At 43.8% G+C, this 20,240-nt stretch overlaps 1 protein-coding gene across 3 annotated transcripts in view; it reads right to left on the bottom strand.

The window, feature by feature from the left end:
• ENTREP2 (endosomal transmembrane epsin interactor 2) overlaps window positions 1–11,314 on the bottom strand; it is a 364,437-nt gene extending 353,123 nt beyond the window's left edge. For 2 of the 3 annotated variants that reach the window (XM_060156918.1, XM_060156942.1), the window contains exon 1: window positions 11,096–11,314. In XM_060156918.1, the coding sequence (XP_060012901.1) occupies window positions 11,096–11,314 (219 nt within the window). The remainder of the gene's footprint in view (window positions 1–11,095) is intronic. The other variant, XM_060156927.1, reaches the window with a different exon arrangement.
• Between the last annotated feature and the right edge of the window lie 8,926 nt (window positions 11,315–20,240).

Raw genomic sequence — 20,240 nt, 5'->3', positions numbered from 1 at the left:
GGTACCACCTCACACCAGTCAGAATGGCAATCATCAAAAAATCTACAAACAATAAATGCTGGAGAGGGTGTGGAGAAAAGGGAACCCTCTTGCACTGTTGGTGGGAATGTAAACTGATACAGCCACTGTGGAGAACAGTATGGAAGTTCCTTAAAAAACTAAAAATAGAATTACCATATGACCCAGCAATCCCACTCCTAAGCATATACCCAGAGAAAACCATTAATCAAAGAGACACATGCACCCCAATGTTCATTGCAGCACTGTTTACAACAGCCAGGATATGGAAGCACCTAAATGCCCATCAACAGACTAATGGATAAAGAAGATGTGGTACATATATACGATGGAATATTACTCAGCCATAAAAAGGAACGAAATTGGGTCATTTGTAGAGATGCGGATGGACCTAGAGACTGTCAAACAGAGTGAAGTAAGTCAGAAAGAGAAAAACAAATATCGTATATTAACGTATCTATGTGGAATCTAGAAAAATCATACAGGTGAACCCATTTGCAAGGCAGAAAGAGACACAGATGTAGAGAACAAATGTATGGACACCAAGGGGGGGAAGGAGGGGGTGGAATGAATTGGGAGATTGGGATTGACATATATACACTAATACATATAAAATAGATAACTAATGAGAAGCTGTATAGCACAGGGAACTCCACTTCACTGCACAGCAGGAGCTAACACAACATTGTAAAACAACTACACCCCAATAAAAAAAAAAGTCACGCATTACTCCTAAAAAAAAAATCTTTTTAAATAAACTTAATATTTACTTGAAAAAAAAAAAACAAGCCCTAGCATTCTTGGAGGACTGGATAAGAGAAGCCCCAGGGAAACAGAAAACATCAGGAAGATCACAGAGGGAAGAACTGCGGGAGGTGATCCCTGAAATTTGTTTATGAACTAGTGGGCTCATCCCTGAGGTGAAGACACGACCCTAAACAGAATCCTTTCTTGTTTTTTTAATTTTTATTGGAGTAGGGTTGATTTACAGTGTTGTGTTAGTTTCAGGTGTACCGCAAAGTGAATCAGTTATACATAGACATATATCCACTCTTTTCTAGATTCTTTTCCCACATAGGCCATTACAGAATATTGAGTAGAGTTCCCTGTGCTATACAGAACTACAGGATAGATCACCATCCCAGAACCAGACTGGCCACTGGGCGTTGTATGTGCAGGACAGGCTGAAAAATACTACAAGGACTTTGAAAACTGGACTGACATCAGAATGACAATCCACAGAAGGCTGGGCTCCACATGGTCTAAATCGGAGAGAATGGATACCCTGTTAACACAAAAAGAGCAACATTCTTTTTTTAAAAATTTTATTGAAATATAGTTGATTTACAATGTTGTGTTAATTTCTACTGTACAGCAAAGTGATTCAGTTATACATATATAAATATATATTATTTTTCAGATTCTTTTCCATTATGGTTTATCACAGGATATTGAATACAGTTCCCTGTGCTATACAGTATGACCTTGTTGTTTATCTATTCTATATATAATAGTTTGCATCTGCTAATCCCAAACTCCCACTCCATCCCTCCCCCGCCCCCTCTCCCTTGGCAACCACAAGTCTGTCCTCTATGTCTGTGAGTCTATTTCATAGATAAGTTCATTTGTGTCATAAAAAATAGCAACATTCTTAATTGCATTTAAACAATGTACAGAGACTCACAACATAATATTCAAAATGTCCAGGATATAATCCAAAGTTACTCAGCCTACAAAGAATTAGGACTGTCAACTCCCAGGGGAAAACACAATCATTGATAGATCTTGGAATGATCAAAGACTTTAAAGCAGTGAAGATAAAAATGTTCCAGTAAGTAAGAGTGAACGTTTTGGGAATGAATGAAAAGCTACAAAAACTAAAAAGAAAAAAAAAATGAGTTGATATGAAAGGAAACCCAAGGAAAGTTTTAAAACTGAAAAACAGAATAACCAAAGTAAAAATTTCACTGGGTGAGTTTAATAGCAGAATGGAGATGAAAGGAGAAAAAGTCAGTCAACTCACATGGGAACAACAATTTAAATTACCATGGACTGCTCATCAGAGAATACGGAAGACAGAAGGAATTGAAAGAACATCTTGCACCTCCATTCTGCTTTTCACTCATTTCCAAGAACGCATAACCCAAGAGTGGCCATGAGGATAAACCGGATGGACACAGGTTCAGGGTCATCCTATAGAATAATAAGGCTTATACTCTTTAAGACCATGGAAAACACAAAGGAAGACTGAAGAGCGCAAAGAGAAATGAGACACGCATATTCCTGGATAGGATCCTGGGCCAGAAAGGGGAAAGGAACACTATTTGGACAGTTGGTGAAATTGCAATGGAGTCTATGAATCGGGTGACAGTGTTCTTTCAATGTTGATTTCCTAGTCTGGAGGAGTTTGTGCTGGTAATACAGAACAGTATCCTCGAGTGGCGGTGATATACTCTGAAATTATTAGGGGTGATGGGGCATCACGTCTGCAGCCTGCTCCCAAAAAGGTCAAGAAAAAAACTAATGATAATGGATTTTTTTTCCCCCACTGGGGAAGAGAGACAGGGTACACAAGTGCAAGCCATGGGGCAAATACAGTAAAACGGTTACAATCAGGGAACTTAACTGAAGGGATACAGCACAGGAGTTCTCAGTTCTGTTCTAAAACTTTTCTACAAGTTGGAAATTTCAACTTTTTCCCCCCAAAATTTACTTTTTTAAAATATTGCTTTGGGCTTCCCTGGTGGCGCAGTGGTTGAGAATCTGCCTGCTAATGCAGGGGACACGGGTTCAAGCCCTGGTCTGGGAGGATCCCACATGTCGCGGAGCAACTAGGCCCGTGAGCCACAACTACTGAGCCTGCGCGTCTGGAGCCTGTGCTCCGCAACGAGAGGCCGCGATAGTGAGAGGCCCGCGCACCGCGATGAAGAGTGGCCCCCGCTTGCCACAACTAGAGAAAGCCCTAGCACAGAAACGAAGACCCAACACAGCAAAAATAAATAAATTAATTAATAAACTCCTACCCCCAACATCTTAAAAAAAATAATAATAAAATATTGCTTCACCTTTTCTAGCAAAGAATTTATTTGGCTATGAGAATTCCAATGCACAATACAAATGACTAGGACTTTTTATCTGGATGCCCAAAGGATTTTTTCCTTATCTTTAACATTCATTATTTAAAAGGGATATATCTCAATGTTGATTATTCTGCATTGATTTCCCGCCCCCCCCTCCCCAAGTTACATGGTAGACACTTTCAGGTCTTCTTTTATTTTTAGGAGCGTTTTCTTGCATTATAGTTCTAAATATTTATTTTATTCCATTGCTTTATTCTTCCTGTCTTAGACACTCTAATTGTATATATACATATATCAGATGTCTTTTGCCTGTCTCCTATACTTTCTAATTCACTCTATTGGCTATTGTTTTTATTGGCTATTGTTTATTGGCTATTCTTTTCTTTATTGGCTATTGTTTTCATTTTTCTCCTTTTCATCCTGTATTTTTACTCCTGTGCTGTCTATGGAAACCATTTGCTCTTGTGTTCCTTCTGGACACAATTTAGCCTTCCTTCCTAAAATTCATTTTTTCCTAATTCTTTCCTGACATCAATCTGTTCTCATTTCATAATTTTCTGTTACCTAGCCATATCCTTTGTCGTTTCTAAATTTCTGCTGGATGTTACTCTTTCAAATTGTTTTTTCTTTTAGCTTATCTTGAAATATTAGTTTATGATTTTTCTGGTGTGCTCTCATTTTCTGTAGCACCATTATGTTCATTTTCATCATTTTCCTTTGAATCAATTTTGCATAAAGTTACCTAATGTTCCATTTTTTGTTCCCCATGTATGAATGAGGTGGATTTTCCCGATGTGAGAAGAGAAAGCTCCTAAAGAAGGGAGGATGGGCTAGGACAGCTTTCCCAGCCGGGCTCTATGGATCTGTAAAGAACTGAAGTGTGAGATCTCTATGTATTCACTTATTTGTTTCTCAGAGTTAAATCCAGAACCCTCATAAAGCTCACTCCCACCCTGGCCCTTTGCTCCAGCTCTAGACCCCCGAAGTCCTTAATTTCCAAGACCACACTCTCTGCTCGGGGTCTTCTCTTTTGCTGCTGGAGCAGTTTCTGAGATCTCTTTCCCCCGACCTGCACCGTCTGAACCTCCCCTGCCTTGCCGTCTGTGTACCCATCCTGCTCAGTTTGGTTTATGTTTCCAGTCATTCAGCTCAGGGTAAGGCTCTGACCTTCTAGGAGAAAAGACTCACTGTGCATTTGTCGGATGCTCCCAGGCTTGTGCTCCATGTCCCTGCACGGCTACTGTTCTCACCCACAACCAGAAGCCCCAGAGCACCTCTCCGGCGCCCACCCACTTTGCCGCTTGAGTAACTTGTGGTGATTTTGGTTCCCACAGCCTGTCAACAGCTCCCGTTCACTGCCCACCACCCACGCCCCGCCTCCCCTGCTGTTCATCTGCAGCTCTGGCTGCTGCTGGTAGACTGGCTACACCGTCTATGTCCTGACCTGTGGGCGTCTCCCATCTTTCATCAACCTGTCCTTGCTCAGCTTTTTCTAGGATGATCTTAGAAACTGGTTTACTTTTCAAAAGCAGTTTAGGGGAGACTGAAAATCTGTCCCCATGAACGCATCCCCATAAAAGATTTTTCTGAAAGGTATAAAGACAAAGGACAAAGAAATGAAGATGCAAACCATGTTCCTGAATTGGAAGTTTTCATATGATAAAACTGTCAGTACTTCCAAAATTGATCCATCAATGTAATGCAATTGCAATCCAAATCCTAAGAGGGTTGGGCTTCCCTGGTGGCGCAGTGGTTAAGAATCCGCCTGCTAATGCAGGGGACACGGGTTCAAGCCCTGATCCGGGAAGATCCCACATGCCGCGGAGCAACTAAGCCCGTGTGCCACAACTACTAAGCCTGTTCTCTAGAGCCCGCAAGCCACAACTACTGAGCCCACGCACCACAACTACTGAGCCTGCGCTCTAGAGCCCACAAGCCACAACTACTGAGCCTGCGCTGTAGAGCCCGCGCGCCAAAACTACTGAGCCCACACTCCTAGAGCCTGTGCTCCACAACAAGAGAAGCCACTGTAATAAGAAGCCCGTGCACCCTGCTTGCCACAACTAGAGAAAGCCCGTGCACAACAACGGAGACCCAATGCAGCCAAAAAATAAAATAAATTTTAAAAAAAATCCTAAGAGGGTATTACTGGAAACTACTAATTTATGAGTAATAAACACAGATATTTTAAAGTTAATACAGAAGAAGAGCCAAGGCACTTTTGAAAAAGAAAACAGTATGGAGGGACCTGCCTGACCAAATAGCAAAACTCACCAGGATGTTGCCTTAATCAGAAGTATGCGGTATTGACCCTAAAACAATGAAGAGAGTAAAGTTGTCACGGGATGTGACGTACAGCATGGCGACTATAGTTAACAACAACCCTGTACTGCATGTTTCGAAGCTGCTAAGAGACTAAATCCTAAAAGTTCTCATCCCAAGAAAAAAGAATTTTGTCAACTACGATATATATGGTGATGAATATGTAAGTAGACTTATTGCATAAGTAGACTTATTGTGATCATTTTGCAATACATACAAGTATCAGATCATTATGTTGCACGCTTGAAACTAGTATAATATTGTGTCAATTACATCTCCATGAAAAAAAATAAAAGAGAGTAAAACTGAATAGAATCCAAAACGTAAGCATAGGTACATAGGAACTTTGCAAGCAAATAAAGTTAGGCCCTTTTTCCATACCATATGCAAAACAAATTCTGGATGATGTAAAATTTGAATGTAAAAAATAAAATAAAAACATTAGAAGGAAATGTAAAGGAATGTTTGTGTGACCTCTGTAATGACAACCATCTTAACTAAGAAAACAGCCCTCACACTGCAGAAGAGAAAACTAACAGATTTGACTACATAAAAAGTTTTAAAATTTTATATATGGTAAAAGACACCAAAAATTAAGCCACATGAGAAACGAAAAACTGCAAGAAAACATTTGCAACATATGAGAGAAATAACCATGGAAAGTCAGATCAAGTGAAAACAATGAAATATGTTTTTCTTCATCAGAGGAATAAAATGTTAAGGAATGCTAACAGCCTGGGCTGGTAAGAGGGTGGCAAAAGGGCAGCCTGGTGTCATGCTTCTGTGGGCAGGGATGACTGCAACCTTTTGTGGAATTAATCTGGCAATATCTAATGAAATTCCAAATTTGAATACCCTCCGACAAGCCATTCCACTTTGGGGAATTTATGCTCAGAAAACAAGCACTGGTCTCTAAGGCTAGATAAGCAGCATTGTTTATAGAGACACAGAACTGACACAGAGTATTCTCAGCAGGAAAAGAACTGAATAAATTATAAAAATTCATACTATGGACCCTTATGCAGTCATTAAAAATAATGGGAATAATAAGAATAATAAATTATGGCTGGGAATATTTATTATACACGAAATAAAAGAAAAAAAAGAAGCCACGGAGTAAGGTGTGTAGTATGACCTCTTGTAAAGATTATTTAAAAGAAAAGAGACATATTCCACACATATACATAAATCCTAATATTTTTGTGATTGTAAAGGAAAGTATGGAAAGGTCACATGAAACGACACCATCAATGCAGGTTACCTGTGGGTACAGAATTGGGATGGAAGAAGGCACTGTCGCCATTTTCTTTATACCCTTCTGTGTTTTCAGTTATTGCAACAAGCATCTGTTGCTTTTGGAGTACAGTGTTGCTTTTAAAGGGAAAAAAATACATACACACACGTGCATAAACAGTCAGCTCCTAAGGGCTATGTCTGGCTATGTCTTTATCAACACGGGTAACTGGCAATGTGGATAATTCACAGGGTACTTATTTGTCGCTGATGTCCTGGGCATGAAGAGAACTTCAAAGAAAAAGAATGAGGCTGGTCTATCAAAGGATACCTACTCAAGACCTCCACTAGTGCCAGAGGCAGCACTGCAGATTTCCTTCCCCTCCCCTTTAATTCCATTTTTAATATTTTTTATTACATATACTAACCTGTTTAGTCTATTCTATGATATAAGGTTCACTTTTTTAAAAAAAACTGAATTCGATGATCATTTAAAAAAACACACACAGCCCTGGTAGTCTTCTAAACTGTCCATATAGATCATCATCTCTCAAAATGGGCCAAGCATTTATCCCCTGGGGAAGTCAGCCCACCCCTAATTTCCAACTGGATGGCAGGGACCCAGAACAGGACCACCATTTGCAGGTGGTTCTCAAGTCACTGAAACAGCAGCTGCTCCCTGGCCAGACCTGCCGCCCCTTCCCGTTTCCAACCTTGCCAAGGACCCCCCCAGCCCTGTCCCCGATCCTCAGACTTCCTCAATTTCCCTAATTTCATGCCTCCCCAAAGTGCTCTTGAATCATCACCTTTCTACACATATTTTGTGCTTTTCCTAAGAAACAGGTGTGTCCTGCCTGTGGCGGCTCTACCTTTGACCCTTTACACCTGCTCTATTGCACCACCCCACCCCCCATCAGCCTCTGCCTGGGGGGCAATTAAGTCTAATGGCTAGGACAGTGGCCTCACAAGTCAGAGCAACTAAGTGCAAACCTGCGTCTTTATTGCTGTCCTGCTCCTAGGTTCATCAGAACCATTTTTTTTTTAGATTCCATATATATATGTGTTAGCATACAGTATTTGTTTTTCTCTTTCCAACTTACTTCACTCTGTATGACAGACTCTAGGTCCCTCCACCTCAGGGAGATCAGCTCGGTGCTTTTTAACCCCCAGAGGGGTGGGACAGGGAGGGTGGGAGGGAGGCGCAAGAGGGAGGGGATATGGGGATATATGTATACAGACAGCTGATTCACTTTGTTGTACAGCACAAACTAACACAACATTGTAAAGCAATTATACTGGAAAAAAGATGTTAAAAAAAAAGTGCAAACCTGACATTGGCCAGGTGTGACCTTGGGCAGGCATGAAGGTTAATTTGATGTATCCACTTGACTAGATGAAGGGGTGCCCAGATAGACAGGAAAACATCATTTGGGGGTGTGTCTGAGAGGGTGTCTCTAGAAGAGATTAGCACTGAAATCAGCAGACTGAGTAAAGAAGGTCACCTTTATCCACGCAGATGGGCCTCATCCAAGCCAGTGAGGGCCTGAGTAGGACAAAAAGGCGGAACAAGGGCAGATTCACTCTCTCTGAGCTGGGACATCCATCTGCTCCTGCCCTCGGCCATCAGCACCCCGGGTCCTCAGGCTTTGGGGCCAGGCTGGGAATTACACCACGGGCCCTCCAGTTCCTGGGCCTTTGGACTTGGACTGAATTATACCAGCAGCGTGCCTGGGTCACCAGCTTGCTCATATGTATTTATTGGTTCTCTTTTTCTGGAGAACCCTGACTAATACAGCAAGTTCCTTAATCCCTCTTCACCTCAGTGGACTCTGCAGAAGTTGCCAGGACATCTCAGGGCTTAGGCCTAGCCCTGGAGACAGCCTTAGTTCTGCTGCATCCCACTGGCTAAGGCCAGTCAGAGGTCCAGTCCAAGTTCAAGTGCAGGGAACTGTGCAAGAGCAGGGGCGCCAGGGGCCACAGACGAAATGTGCTATCGCAGCACAAAAAACACCCAGCTTAACGCCTGGCACACAGTATGTGCTCAATAATTGCAAGCCATTTTCTTGGGTATTGTTTTTTCTTCAATAAAGGAAAATTATTTTTACAATGGTTCTTCACCATGGACACACCACAGAGAAGGCCTAGCAACCTAGAGAGTGCTAAAGAGCCCACACCTCTTATTTCAGGAAATGCAGAGGAAACACAGGGCAGCCCTAAACCACGCAGAACAGATTTTGGTGTAAAGCCGGCCATCTTAGTCACCATTCGTAAAAGAAAACTATCCTTGCAAAGTGGCTTCCAGGTCCAGGCAGGCAGGCACATCCATGGCAAGGGGCCAGCGTTAGCACCGAAAGCCACGCCAACATGCAGACCTGTCCCAACATCACTGGAACCAACCACCATGTCTGCAAAGGGCAGAGGTCATATGTAAAAAATGGTATATACTGTTTGGAAAGAAGTGTAAAGGTGCATGTGGTAGATTCAGTTTCAAGAAAGACAACTAGTACATGAAACAGTGGGTGTAAAGAGGCGGGGAGCGGGACGTGGACGGAGAGCAGAATCACAACCTCTAAAACGTAAGCAGAGAATGTTGTTCACTGTTGTCCCCAGAGCCTAGAGGCACGTCTGCACACAGCAGACACGTGTGGAATTATTCTGAATCGCAGGAAGTTAGGACTAATAGGTTATAGCTGTGGAAAGGAATAACCATGAATCACCCAAACTGAATCCATGGATTACATATTTATTTAACTCTTTAGACTAAAATGCAGTGAATGTACATTTTTCACATAAACAGCTTTTCTACCGTTTTTGACGAGTGTTTTCCCTTTTAAGTTTATTATTAAAAGGCAGCTCTTTTTCCATGCCCTTTGAAAGTGCCAAAGCCACATAGCTAGGACTAGGTGGAGAAGCAGAGGCCCAGGGAGAAGCCAGGAAGAGAAGCTCATTTACCAGTCTGCCACCTGTAGGCCGCTCCAGCAGACACAAACTCGCGCCCACTAGACAGACCACATGGAAACAATGCATACTAAATCATGCTAAAAACTGAGCTACAGAGGTAGGAAGACTATACAGGGGCCCGTTTTAATCATGATTTCTGAGTCTTGCTTCCAAACCCCTGTCTTTGATTAGAACACTGCGAGCTATGGCCTAATTAGCCATAGCTGATGTCCTAATCAGCTCTCAAAGACTCACCCCTGGTCTGAAAGAAGCTTTGAAAATTAATACCCCCATTAGGATGAACCACCATACCTGTATCGATCAGGGTGTCACAGAGTCAGTTCTGCTCAGATCTCATTTTACCAGCCGGGCATCGGACTTAGAGAACAAAGGCCATTACAGAAGAACAACAACAACAAAAAGCGAAGCTGGACAGAATTTTTAAATTTCAAAACTCAACAACAAATAGCAAACATTCGTTACAAAGGCTTGGTTTGGATTTCTGGAGATGGAACTTAAACACACTGGGTTTACAGTTTAAACCTATAAGATGTACTCCAGCACCAGAAACCAAATGTAGTTACAGATGTCAAGAGTTCGCAGAACAAGTGCCTCTCTTTATAAAGACTATCTGCTCTGCATCGATTATTACCGTTTCCATATGTCCGTTCTTTACTAATACAGGAAAAAACAACTTCAATCAAAAAATACCCCCCAAAATTAACTCTTGGAGACAATCATTTCCTTTAATGGGATTTCCTGGTGGCTTTGCTCCTATGGAGGTTTGTCAGCCACTGGATTCTCTAATTTGGGGGTCAAAATCCTGAAAATCGGTCACCCTCGCGGCGACGAAGCTCACTAAACACGCCCCCCGACGCCGCCAGCATTCGCTCGCCCAGGCCCGCCGCCCGCTGAGCTCGCCGGCCCGTTCCCGCCAAACGCGGGACGCGCCAAGTCCTGGACGCCAAGCGGGTGGGCGGCCAAAGCGGGTCCGGCCGGTTCCCGCCGCCTCGACTGACCCGCGACCCGACGCGACGCGCCCTGCTCCCCAGTGCCCGGCCAGAGCCGCCGCGGAGGCCCCGCGCACGGAGCCGCGGCCCGGCACCAGGCTCGCACCCCTGCTCCCGCCTCGCTCAGGGCCGCCCAGCCCGCCCGGCGGGTCTCCGGCCCCCGGGAAGCAGGGGGCCCCAGGGCGCAGCCGCCCGCCTCGGAGCGCGCCCGCCGCCCACCCTCACCCGAAGGCCCCTCGGGTGGTCGCGGGCGCCTGGCTCCTGCTTCCTCGAAGAAAAGTTACTCAGGGACCAGCGCGATGGGAAAGGGAAAGCCACGCTCCCAGGGCGGCGAGCGGTGAGTCGGGTCCCCGGAGTTATCCTGCCCGAGTTTTGAACCGCACCCCGGGCTGCGGCAGCTCGCCCGGGCGCTTGAGCCCCGAACCTGGCGCCCGCGGGTTGGTGGGCTCGCCCCCCCCTGTAGCCCCGTGCGCGCCCGACGCCGACACTCACCGAGAAGCCGGCCCAGAAGGGGCAGGAGTGGCGGACGCGGGCCGAGGTGGTGAGCGCCAGCGCAGCGAAGCTGACGGCCACGATGAGGCATCCGAGCGCCATCTGCGTGGCCCCGAGCGCCAGCACGATGCGAGAGCGGCCCGGGCACTCGCGCAGGCGGGACAGGCTGCGGGGCAGCGCGGCGGGGCGCGGCGCGCGGAGACCGCCGGCCGGAGGCATAGCGCCCGCACGCCTCTCCTGCTCCCGTCCGGCCCCGCGCGCCGCCCCTCCTCACCGAGGGTCCGAGGCAAGTTGCTTCAGCTGCGGGGTTGGCCTCCCCGCGAGCCGCGGGGGCTGCGACGGCAGCGCGCTGGGAGCGGGCCGGGCCGGGCGGGGAGCCGGGCACCCGCAGCCCCCGCCGGTGCCCGCGCCCATGCCGCCGCCGCCGCTCAGCAGGGCCGCCCGCCGGCCGCGCCGCGCCGCGCTGCGCCCTCTCCCGCCCGCCCGGCGCGCTCCCCAGCTCAGGCGCGGGAGCGAGCCGCCGCCGCCGCCTCTGTCCCCGGGCGCGAGCCCCGCCGCCGCGCGCGGGGCCGGGGCCGGGCCCGGAGCTCCAGCCGGGCCCGAGCGGGGCGGGAACGGGCTGGCGCAGGTGTGGTCCCAGCGGCTGGGCCTCGGCGCTCGCGCCCCTCGCCGCGGAGGGGAGTGGGGATCGCGGGCGCTTCAAGGGCGAGGGCGGCAGGCGGAGCCCCGGGCCAGCGGCGGGTAAGGGGCCTGGGAGCCGGGCCCGTGGCCCGGCCGCGCCACAGGGGGCGAGACGCCGCCTAGCCTGGGGCAGGCCCGGGGCGCCGGAGAGGCGTGCGTGGCGGGGCGGGGGTCGGGAGGATGTGAATTCCGAGCGCTCTGTCCCAGGTGTGGCGAGCAGGAGCCGCTCTCGAATGCGGAATTCCAAGATCCAGAATTTCTGTAGTTCCAGAATTTCTCAAGGCACCACTGAGAACTCGGCCCTGGAGGGCTCGGCATTTAGAATATTCTCAGCTCACGAACGGATGTCTCTTGCCCACCTTCCATTTGCAGGGCTTTTGATACAAGTAAAAAGTTGGGGCTGAAAACAAATTGCACAAAACGAATTTAACAGTATCATGAAGGACCTACGAAATCGTCTCTACTCCCTTTTGCCCGTATTAGGTTTTAAACACCTGACTGTTGGCTTCCTTAGGGTACCAAGAAAGCTTGGAAGTTTTGTCACAATTCACCTTGTGGCCCTGTTGATGTGACCACTTTAAGACTGCCAGTGTTGAAAAGGCTTGTGTTGACATGAGAGGCCCACGAGTGTCAGGCGACCTAAGGAGGTTAGACACAAAGAGGCAACGTTCACAGTAATAATAGTGGGAAATGGTGGGTCAGTCTTACACAGCCTCAAGGCGGGACTGAGGGAGTCCGCCTCTTGATCGGCGACACTGCAGCGTCTCGCCCCAAAATATTTCAGTTGCTGTGATGGAAAATTACATCTTTAGAAGAGATACTGATTCCTTTGGGGCTGATGAGCCTCTATTAAAATGCAAATTCCTCTTGAAGGGGCAGTAGCTCAAGCCTTTATCAATCAACACCTGAGCAGGGATGGGATTTATTTTCCAATTCAAAGGGATGGCCCAAGGATGAACAGGTGTGGGAATTCCACAGGTGAAGTGGCTGACCTCAGAACGCTGGCCTGTGGCCAAAGCTACTCCTCCTGCAGTTCTTACCTGTAACAGGACTGAGCCTCTGACTGGCATGGTTCTGAGCACTGGAGTACAAATTGAAATTTCCTGGAGACATTCTCTATCTAGAAATGTGCAGGCCAGCACTTTTTAAGGGCTTGGAATTATACCAAACAAGATCCTGGACTGCCAGGAAGTTAGGTTCTCACTGTAGTCAACTCACTCATTCATTCATTTATTCATTCCTCCAACAAAAGATCACAAAGGGCCCTCTAAGCACTGGGCCCCCTTTTAGGCTGTCAGAGAACATGGGTGAACAGAACAGCCAACCCCCTGCCTTCCAGGGGCAAGGTGAGAAACAGATAACAAGCATAACAAATAAGTAAGTTACATAGAGTTTATTGACATTATGTAGTATTTTAAAAAATATGTCAAACACTCACCGTGTACCAGACACTGAGGGTGTAAGGATGAGCAGAAGCAGACCAGCTTCCTGTACTCAGAGACCTTTCAGTGTAGTGGGGAGACCAGCAGCATATGGATAATTGCTCCAAGGCCAATTGCAAATGGGTTCAGTGTTACGGAGAATTCTACACGGTGCCAAAAAACAGATGATAAGGAGCTTTGGAAAGAGCTTTCTGACCACAGTATAGAAAATGGATTAAGGGATCCCCAAGGGCATGTAGAGAGATGAGATGCTGTTGCTGTCATGGAGGCAAGAGGTGACAGTGTTTTGGATTAAGGTGGAGAATTGGATGGATTTGAGGCTGTATGGCAGGTGTCAGTGGTGAATTAAACATGGACTAAAAATATAGGGGGCTGCCAGTTGACACACCATGGGAAGAGTGACCAAGTGTTGGAAACCTCCAGTGAACTCCCATTTACGTATTAGATGTGCTTCCAAAATATATGTGAATCAATTCCTTCTATTTATAAATGACATGGAAAAAGCTCCAGGCAGCGCAGCAAGGGATTTTGGTGTAGGTGGGTTAGGATAGGGATCTACCTCCTTGGTGAAATTTGATTCGGGGGCTGAGGGAGAGACTGATCTAGAAATTTAAATTACTTTGCTCTTTTAAAAATCAATTCTGTATTTTAGAAAATCTTAAAATTCTGTCGTATTAAATGCAATAAATAATTAAGGTGAGTCAATTTCCTAGAAGTGAATCATAAAGAAAGGAAGGAGGGAGGAGGGGAAAGGGGAGGAGAAAAATAGGGAGGGTAGGAGCTGGCAACTCCTTGGCCCTCTTTGCTCCTCAGTGCTTTTCTCTTGTGAAAGGTTGTAGTAATACATGTCCTAGTGTTATGGGGGATTCCTGGAGACCCCTGGAACCACCTTATAGCAACTTTTTCTTCTCCCTAAATCAGATAAGACTAATAGACCATTGTTCTTTTTTTAAAAATTTTATTGAAATATAGTTGATTTACAATGTTGTGTTAATTTTTGCTGTACAGCAAAGTGACTCAGTTATACATATATATGTATATATTTTTCATATTCTTTTCCATTATTGTTTATCACAGGATATTGAATATAGTTCCCTGTGCTATATAGTGGGACCTTGTTATTTATCCATTCTGTATGTAATAGTTTGCATCTGCTAATCCCAAACTCCCAATTCATCCCTCCCCCACCCCCCTTCCCCTTGGCAACCACAAGTCTGTTCTCTATGTCTGTGAGTCTGTTTCTGTTTCATAGATATGTTGATTTGTGTGGTATTTTAGATTCCACCTGTAAGTGATATTACATGGTATTTGTCTTTCTCTTCCTGACTTACTTCTCTTAGTATGATAATCTCTAGGTCCATCCATGTTGCTGCAAATGGCATTATTTTATCCTTTTTAATGGCTGAGTAATATTCTATTTTATATATATATATATGTATATGTGTGTGTGTGTGTATATATATATATATATATATATATATACCACATCTTCTTTATCCATTCATCTGTCAATGGACATTTAGGTTGTTTCCATGTCTTGGCTATTGTAAACAGTGCTGCTATGAACATCGGGCTGCACGTATCTTTTCGAATTGTAGTTTTGTCTGGGTATTTGCCCAGGAGTGGGATTACAGGATCATATGGTAGCTCTCTTTTTAGTTTTTTGAGGAAACTCCATACTGTTTTCCATAGTGGCACCCACCAACAGTGTAGGAGGGCTCCCTTTTCTCCACACCCTCTCCAGCATTTATTATTTGTAGACTTTTTTTTTTTTTGGCGGTACGCAGGCCTCTCACTGTTGTGGCCTCTCCCGCTGCAGAGCAACAGGCTCTGGACGCGCAGGCTCAGCGGCAATGGGTCACGGGCCCAGCCACTCTGCGGCATGTGGGATCTTCCCGGACCGGGGCATGAACCCGTGTCCCCTGCATCGGCAGGCGGACTCTCAACCACTGCACCACCCAGGAAGCCCTATTTGTAGACTTTTTAATTATGGCCATTCTGTCCAGTGTGAGGTGGTGCCTCATTGTAGTTTTGATTTGTATTTCGCCAATAATTAGTGATGATTAATGGGGAGTAGCTTTTCATGTGCCTGTTGGCCATCTGTATGTCCTCTTTGGAGAAATATCTGTTTAGGTCTTCTGCCCATTTGTCGATTGGGTTGTTTGGTTTTTTAACTATTGAATTGTATGAGCTGTTTGTATATTTTGGAAATTAAGCCCTTATCGGTCGTATCATTTGCAAATATTTTCTCCCAGTCCGTAGGTTGTCTCATTATTTTGTTTATGGTTTCCTTTGCTCTGCAAAAGCTTATAAATTTGACTGGGTCCCATTTGTTTATTTTTGCTTTTATTTCTATTGCCTTGGGAGACTGACGTAAGAAAACATTTATGTCAGAGACTGTTTTGCCTATGTTCTCTTCTAGGAGTTTTCTGGTATCTTGTCTTATGTTTAAATCTTTAAACCATTTTGAGTTTATTTTTGTGTACAGTGTAGGGGAGCATTCTAACTTCATTGATTTACATGCAGCTGTCCAATTTTCCCAGCACCACTTGCTGAAGAGACTGTCTTTTCCCCATTGCATATTCTTGCCTCCTTTGTCGAAGATAAATTGTCCATAGGTGTGTGGGTTTATTTCTGGGCTCTCCTTTCTGTTCCATTGATCCATATTTCTGTTTTTGTGCCAATACCATGCTGTTTTGATTACTGTAGCTTTGTAGTATTGTGAGACCATTGTTCTTAAGCAAAGAAGGTGGCTGAGCTTTTTGTGAAAGGCAAGCCTCACGCCTTCTTGCACAAAGGGGAGATAAGTAATTCTGATGCCTCCCTTACAGGCCCCTTGTTCCAGATTCCTGCTCTTTTCAACATATACCTCTCCATAAATGGATAAGAAATGAACTTGTCCCTTTGTGTCTCCTATAAGACAGAAGAAATTTGTACTTGGATCTCACAATCCCTACCTCTGGAAAAGTAATAATCAGCAGAGAACTCCTCTTCCAGGAACAGCAGGCTAGCGGATTCTCCTGCTGAAGACAACTAAGAAGCCAAATGAAATATTTTTTAAATATGTTTTTTTAAAGCATCAAAGAATTATGGGGATAATGAGAGAATACCAGGCCAAGATCTAGGAGGAATCCAGAGAGCAGCACTTGGACAGCTTCTGCCCTGAGCACTTGCATTCTGGCTCTGGCAACCACACAGGGTTAGAAAGATGAGTTTTGAGTCCAGGTCCCTCCAAGGGTGGGAACCCAGGAAGCCAGTCCCCTGCTTTGTGATGGGCCCCCAGATGGCTGTGCCTGGGGATTAAGGGAGTAAGCCAGCCTTCTCTCTGGTTGCAGGTGCCCAGAAATCCCAAACTCGAAATTTGAATTAAAGTAATTCTGCATTGCTGAAGCCTCTAGGAGCTGACAAAAGCAACTGAAAATCGTCTCTGGAGAAAAATAACACCAAAATAACATCATCCTAGGCCTCAAATTATTTCTAAAAATAACATTTTAAAGAGTCACTTTCCTTTAACTTCTTCACTATGATAAAGGACATTTATGAAAAACCCACACCTAGCATCATACTCAGGGTGAAAGACTGACAGCTTTTCCACAAAATCAGGAATGAGATAAGGGTGTTCATATTCACCACTGCTATTCAGCATTATACTAGAAATTCTGACTAGAGCAATCAGGCAAGAAAAAGAAGAGGCATACAAACTGGAAAGGAAGAACTAAAATTGTCTCTGTTCACAGATGATATTATCCTATATTTATAGAAAATCCTCAAAGAATCCACAAGAAAGCTACTAGAGGTGATAAATTCAGCCAAGTTGCAGGATACAAGATCAACGCACAGAAGTTAGTCATTTGTTTATATACCAGCAAAAAACAACCTGAGGAGAACATTAATAAAGCAATTCCATTTACAATACATGTAAAAGAATAACATACCTGGGAATAAATTTACCCAAGGAGGTGAAAGATTTGTATACCAAAAATTATAGAACATTGCTGAAAGAAATTAAAGAAGACCTAAATAAATGGAAAGACACCATGTTCATGGATAGGAGGACTTAATATCAAGACATCAATACCCAAAACACTCTACAGATTCAATGTAATCCCTGTCAAAACTTAGATTTTTTTTTTTTGCAGAAATGGAAAAGCCAATCCTCAAATTCTTCTGGAATTGCAGTGGGCCCCAAATAGCCAAACAGTCTTGAAAAAGAAGAATAGAGTTGGAAGACTCACACTTCTGGATTTCAAAACTTACTATAAAGCTACAGTAATCAAAGCAGTGTGGTAGAGGCATAAGGATAGACAGACCATTAGAATAGAATTGAGGGTCCAGAAATAAATCCATCCATTGAACACCAGTTGAGTTTTGACAAGGCTGCCATTCAATGGAGAAAGAATAGTCTCTTCAACAGATGGAGCTGAGACAACTGGATTTTCATAGGCAAAAGAAGGAAGTTGGACCCCAACCTCACACCATGTACGAAAATTAACTCAAAATGGATCAAAGACCTAAATATAAGAGTGGAAACCATAAAGCTCTTAGAAGAAAAAATAGGTATAAATATTCATGATCTTGGATATGACTGTGGATTCTTAGCTATGACACCAAAACCATGAGCAACTAAAGAAAAACTAGATAAATTGTACTTCATCAAAATTAAAAATTTTTGTTCATCAAAGAATACTATCAAGAAAGCAAAGGGACTTCCCTGGTGGTGCAGTGGTTAAGAACCTGCCTGTCAATGCAGGGGACCCAGGTTCGATCCCTGGTCTGGGAAGATCCCACATGCCGCGGAGCAACTAAGCCCGTGCTCCACAAGTACTGAGCCTGCATGCTAGAGCCCACAAGCCACAACTACTGAGCCCACATGCCTAGAGCCCATGCTCCACAACAAGAGAAGCCACTGCAATGAGAAGCCTGCACACTGCAGCAAAGAGTAGCCCCCACTCACTGCAACTAGAGGAAGCCCATGCACAGCAATGAGGACACAACACAGCCAGAAAAAAAAAAAAAAGAAAGCAATAGACAAACTATAGAATGGGAGGAAATATTTGCAAATTATATAGCTGATAAGGATTTAATATCCAGAATGTATAAATAACTCCCACAACTCAAAAACAAAAAGACAAACAACCCAATTTTTAAATTGACAAATATCCGAAATAGACATTTCTCCAAAGAAAATATGTAAGTGGCCAATAATCACATGAAAAGATGTTCAACACCACTAATTAGAGAAATGCAAATCAAAACCACAATGTAATACCACTTGGCATCCATTAGGATGGCTATTAACCAAAACAAAACAAACAGAAAATAGCCAAGTGTCATTGAGAATATGGAGAAATTGAAACCCTTGTGTACTGCTGATGGGAATGTCAAATGGTGCAGCCACTGTGGAAAACAGTATGGAAGTGCCTCAAGAAAATTAAACATAAAATTACTATACCCAGCAAACCCACTTGTAAGTATATACCACAAAGAATTGAAAGCAGGGACTCAGAGAGATATCTGTACTACTATCTCCTGAACCTTGAGGACATCATGCTGAGTAAAATAAGCCAGTCAACAAAGAGACAAATATTCTATGACTCCAATTATATGAGGTGCCTGGTGTAGTCAAATTTATAGAGACAGAAAGTAGAATGGTGGTTGCCAGGGGGTGGGGGGAGGACAGATGAGGAGTTAGTATTTAATGGGTGCAGGGTTTCAATTAGGGAAGGTGAAAAAGTTCTGCAGATGGATGGCAGTGATGGTTGTACAGCAATGCGAATGTGTTAGGTATATTATACCACAATATGAAAAAACACAATGAAATACCACTTCACATCACTAGGATGACTATAATAAAAAATTAAAAATGAAAAAACCCTGCAAATCACAAGAGTTGGCAAGGACATGGAGAATTTGGAACCCTTGTTCATTGCTAGTGGGAATATAAATTTATCACATGACCCAGTAATTCCACTTTTGGTGTAGAATTGAAAAACAGTGACTTGAACTTGTTCCCCAGTACCCTCTGTTCATCACCAACAGCTCTGGTGCACGTTTGTTCAGATAACTGTAACTGGAGGGGTGAAAACATTACAGGCGTCTCTGGGCTTTGATAAGAGAATAACTCATGTATGAAAACTTTGACTTGTCTCTGTTCATTGGGTTATAAAATGTCTATCTCATTATCACCTGGGAATAAATTTAACCAGGGAAGTGAAAGATTTATTCACTGAAAATTACAAAACATGGCTGAAAGAAATTAAAGAAAACATAAATGGTTGGAAAGACACTGTGTTCATGGATAGGAAGACTTAATATTAACATGTTAATACCTAAAATGTTCCACACTTAAATAAAATAATTAAAGTACAATTTAGTACAGAGAAGGAAGAAATCTAATTTTGACAGGCCTTGAAGCACTCATAAAACCTCATAGTTTCTGTGATGAGATTTAAATTAGATCGCAAATAGATAAAAGTATTTTGCAAACATAAAAGCACTTTGTGAATGCTGGGTGATGTTATTCCATCAGTAATGAGTTCCTTATAAACAGGAACACAGTTTCATTCATGCTTTCAATCCCTTAATGTACCTGGCATAGTCCTTAGCAGATTGTAGTATTTAATTACTATTTATTTCAATTGAATTCTCTATCCTAAACTCTATGTTAAAGTTAAATTTTTTATATATAGAAAGGATAAAAAACAAGGTCCTACTGTATACCACAGGGAACTATATAGTCAATATCCTGTGATAAACCATAATGGAAAAGAATATAAAAATGTATATATGTATAACTGACTTTGCTCTACAGCAGAGATTAACACAACATTGTAAATCATCTATACTTCAATTAAAAAATGAAAAAAATGTAAAGATAAAATAAGTAGATCCAAAGTTAAGTCTTTAAGACTTCTGAGCTACTGACTAGAATTTTGTGAGAAGCCCCTGAGAAATAAACGATGTTGGATTACTCAGGAAAGGCAATGAGGCTAAGAAGTAGGTTCCACTTAAATTAACTCAAC

The sequence above is a fragment of the Lagenorhynchus albirostris genome, chromosome 1 (genome assembly GCF_949774975.1).
Source record: "Lagenorhynchus albirostris chromosome 1, mLagAlb1.1, whole genome shotgun sequence".
NCBI classification, from domain to species: Eukaryota; Metazoa; Chordata; class Mammalia; order Artiodactyla; family Delphinidae; genus Lagenorhynchus; species Lagenorhynchus albirostris.
This window is presented reverse-complemented; position numbering and strand designations above follow the sequence as displayed.